The sequence below is a fragment of the Gavialis gangeticus genome, unplaced genomic scaffold, assembly GCF_001723915.1.
Source record: "Gavialis gangeticus isolate Ggan-Ray unplaced genomic scaffold, GavGan_comp1, whole genome shotgun sequence".
Lineage (NCBI taxonomy): Eukaryota > Metazoa > Chordata > Crocodylia > Gavialidae > Gavialis > Gavialis gangeticus.
This window is the reverse complement of record NW_017729025.1, coordinates 87134060-87138423: the sequence shown is the minus strand read 5'-3', so window position 1 is coordinate 87138423 and position 4364 is coordinate 87134060. Positions and strand designations below refer to the sequence as shown.

At 39.5% G+C, this 4364-nt stretch overlaps 1 protein-coding gene across 2 annotated transcripts in view; it reads right to left on the bottom strand.

Moving 5' to 3' along the window:
• HEATR4 (HEAT repeat containing 4) overlaps positions 1 to 3941 on the bottom strand; it is a 20691-nt gene extending 16750 nt beyond the window's left edge. For both annotated transcript variants that reach the window (XM_019519101.1, XM_019519102.1), the window contains exons 1-3: positions 3878 to 3941; positions 1875 to 2064; positions 291 to 369 (exon numbers count right to left, since the gene is read on the bottom strand). In XM_019519101.1, coding sequence (XP_019374646.1) covers positions 291 to 369; positions 1875 to 2064; positions 3878 to 3923 — 315 coding nt within the window. In that variant the 5' untranslated portion in view covers positions 3924 to 3941. The remainder of the gene's footprint in view (positions 1 to 290; positions 370 to 1874; positions 2065 to 3877) is intronic.
• Positions 3942 to 4364: the final 423 nt, after the last annotated feature.

The following is a 4364-nucleotide window of genomic DNA, read 5'->3' as shown; positions in this document are numbered from 1 at the left end:
ACGTGATGCTATGTTGAGACTCTGACCAGTATACACTTGAGGCTATCTCCATTCCATGTTCTCTCTGATGGTGAACCCCATCTTCCTGTCTTCTGACACATATCCACTAGCTGGGACAATTCTAATTGCAGTGTGTCACATAGGGATGTAGAGAGGGAAGTAGTAGAGGTGCTCAGAAGGAAATCACTTGCCTCCTAACCCCTTATCAATAAGAGGGAATTGTATTCCTGTCCTTTAATCAAGAGTTCAGACCAAATTTCATCTGTGAGTAGAGCCCTGTATCTCATCACCTCATTCTTGATTTTCTCAACTGTTTTCTGATCCTCTTTATGTTGAAAGTTGAGAGCCTTCATAGCTCGATTCATTTCCCTAAATAGAAGTGATAAGAAGATTTATTACATATACGTGGCAGAATATCATAAAATAACTATAAAGAGAAATTAAGTTACTGTTCTATCAGGACACCAGCCAAGTTTCTTCCAATCTGTGCTGAATTTTCTCATTAACCTCTTGTGTGTGAAATGGAGGTAAGAGGTTATTAGTAGTGTAAAGGGCTGAAAGAAAGAATTTTGTTCCCCTATTGGCATGGATGAGTCCATCACCAGATTTTGCCTTGAGAGTACAGAATTGTAGAGAAGTAGCAGATGTGGTGGGGTTCCAGGAGGGTATCAGGGAAGTATGATTATCACATTAAACTTTTTAGGTGCTGGCATACTACCCATATTTCATTCAGTACACACATTTAAGGACAATCCTCTTCCCCTGAAGTTATTTCTGAAGAAGTGTCACAACACACTACATTGCTAGAATGCAGGCTTTCCACTGAGAAGCAAAACTGATAGGTTGACTGGTCCTAGGGCACTGGTCTTAGGTACAGATGATAGCTTTTACAGGGTTATTGTTTCTTGGCCTCTTGTGGGTTAAGATCAAGTGTAACTATGAAAGTCAGTGGCATTGCTAGTTTGATCTTATCTACACACACACACACACACACACACACTCTCAGAATTGGGACCTTAGTCTTGAAGGATCTCATATCACTTTTCATCAAGAGAAAGGTGTAACGGCTAAAATTTTAATTAAGGCATGAGTTCTCAATGTTTATCCATAATACAGATCAGAACTTAGTAGTGTTTCCTGGATCTCTTGCCTCATGTTTGAGAATCCATGATGTATCTGTGGCAGCTATGATAATTGCTTACAAGGAAATAAAATCGATATTGGAAAGGTACTTGGTTATCTTTAGCTTTCTTTAATGCTAGCAACGAGCTCCATTTTGCCAGCCAGTTTTTTCCTTTCCACTGTCTATTAGCAAGTGTACTATGAACTACAGTTTAAGACTCATAGAATTAGAGCATTCATGTTCCATTTCACTTGTGAAATTATGGTAAAACAGAGAAGTCTTACTGATCCTCCCTATGTAAGTTATGACATCCAACTTCAGGTCCAGAGCAGTCTGGAAAACCTGAGTGAGAAGAGAGACTATGATGGGGCACACAGAAGCACCTCCTGACTGTAGAGGTTTTGGCAGAGATGAACATTTTGTAAAGTGGGTGCAGGGGGTTGAATAATGATGTGACAGAAGAACATCTACACTTCCTTCCATCTACCTCCTCAATCCCAAGTGATGAACTTTAGGAACTCGGAAAGGTAGGCTTTGGAGTCCATGGGGGAGGGTTAATGGAGGTGTGTGCAGGATAAAAATTGACTTGGGGAGCATCCTCCAAGTCACTTACTGCACCATCTCTGCTATATTGTAAGTATGTAGCATTCATGAGACTGTGCAGTGTGCTGCTTGGTTATCAAATAGGGTGTCTGCTGAAAGGAACAGGATGAGAGAGCTTTCTTTAGCCAGAGCATGTACAGCGACTCACTCTCTGACCATCTCATTTGGCTCCAGAATCACTCTCTCCAATAAGGTGGCCTGAACACTTTCGTCCTGCAAGTGGAGGGTGACAATGGCACGACAGGCCTCCTTTCGTACTCCTGGCTCCTCCTCATAGTGAATAGCCCAAAGAAGAAGATGTTTCAGCAGGGGGCTAACATGGCCTATTTGGCCCAATGCTGCCAAAGAAAGAAAAAATAAGTGATGTTGATTTTCCATGCTAGGGTCTGGGTGGGAGAATTAACTCAAGTGCTTATTTCTGTGTATTAGGTTTCTAAAAGACTTAATGTTTGTAGACTCTTAGAAAATACAGTGTTTACCTGCAGGGTCAGAAGAGGTCTGCAGCAGATAGTTGTGTTGCTGTTACAAAAAATGGTAAACAAGTAATGTGCTCTGGGCCAATTGTGAAGCGCTACCTAGGAGAGGAAGAGGGGACCTCAGTAGCAGATGATAATGGTTTATTGGAATTTGATTACATCCTTCTTAGCCTGTACAGCTATAATTATTTACTGGTCATAACCTTACCCCATCCTTCTCAGCAATCCATCATTTGATTTGTTTACATTGTAGAGGAATAAAATTCACAAGACAATTACGATTCTGAAAGTGACATTTAAAAAAAATATTTGAAATGCAGCACTTCTTAATTTCACTGAGTGACTATGTTGGGTAGCAAGCTTTAAGAAATGCACTTTTTAATAATCACGGTGTGGAAAATACTAAGAAGGCTGCAGCAATACAGGAAAACAAAAAATATATATAAGATTTTTTTATGGTGTTATGGTGACTTGTAAATATTTCAGTGTGATACAGAGAATAGATTGAAAAGCTAAGCATTCACACTGCATCTAATGCACCTATAACAGTATAGCTGCGTTATGATTCCTTTAGACAGGAAAGATGGACTAGGAGCATAGGCGATGCGTAAGTGCTGACAGTGGAGGGGCTGCCACTGCCTCTTCGCTGCTACTGCCACCAGGGGGGTCCCTGCTGCCAGGCATTGCCAAGGTAATAAGAATTTTTTTTAATTTCCTTCCCATTCTCTGTCTACTATTCTATTTTATTCCTTCATTTCTTCTCCCCCACTTACTCAATATTCTCTCTCATACTGTTTCAGTTAGATTTGTGGAAAAGCTGAATTCAAGAAGTGCTTTACACTTCATCTGAAGGCCATGAAATTAGTGATTATTTTAATCTCCTCCAGCAGTGCCCTCTCAAGTCTTGTTCCAGTCACTCATAAATCCTTACAGATGATTGTTTTGTAATTCCTGAGAAGCATAGCTCCTGAGGTAGAGTCAGTTAGATACCTTGGACAGCTCCCAAGCAGGCCTGAAAGATAGACCAAAGGTTCTGTATCTGACCAAATATTCTATGGAAAGCCATGGAGTTGGCAGGGGACAAGACTGAAAATTAGCATAAACTTTTACAAGATTTATGATGCACCCTAAAATTATACATGAATTACAAAATCCAAATGATAAATTAATTAATTTACTATTTTGGATTTTAGACACTTGTATAGGTTGCCCATGCTTGCTACACTGGACTCTGGCATTTAAAACTGATAACTGAAGAATTTATAGCATGGTAGGGATTGTTCCTCTTGCTGGATTGCAATGGTTTTGGGTACCATGGTGTCCTATTTCCAACAAAAACTCCATCAGAAAAGTGTTTTTTTTTTCCTGGTGTGGAATTCAGACAAATGGTTTTATTTAAAATGTTAACAGTCAGTCCTTCTAGGACACACAGAATAGCAAGGTTTCAGAATATATGTCCTGTGTTAGATTTCTTACTCTGTTTGAAGGACACTGGTATAATGTTACTATTAGATTTACTCTGTTCATGGGTGTCATGTCTAGCATTAAAATTTCTTTTAAAAATTATTTTTGGAATTCAAAATGTATTTTTTTTAAAAACCAAGTAAATGATTAAAATCCTCATGAAGAACAGTCTTTTAAGGACATGGGTTTTTAGCAACAAATTCTGCAGTACCTCTGATGGCAAAGGCCTTGATTTTCCAGTGAGGATCAGTCTGCATTGTCTTCAAAAGGCATTTAAGGACCTGAGACAGAAGAGTACCACTGTTAATAGTATTTGTATCATGATTTATTATACGTATAGGATCATACATGCATATGATGCTGTATAGGATGCAACCTGCAACACACACAACCGATTCCTCCCCTAAAGAGTTTAAAGGCTAACAGAGTGCGTGGAAACAATACAGGACAGAATTCACACAGGGCAGAGTATGGACATTATACTTGGAATGCTTCAGGAAAAAGATGGGCTTCTGAAAGTTTTTGACCAGGAATTGGAGCGAGGAAGCTTGCTGCACAGCCCATTAGTTGGAACATTGTCCTAGTGTGTGTAAGGTGATAAGGGAGTAGCTAGAAGGGGAAATTCAGAAAGCAGGAGATGGTAATTGGAGACAAAAGGGGATCTTGGCTTAAATATGTCATGAAGTCTATGGATTCAA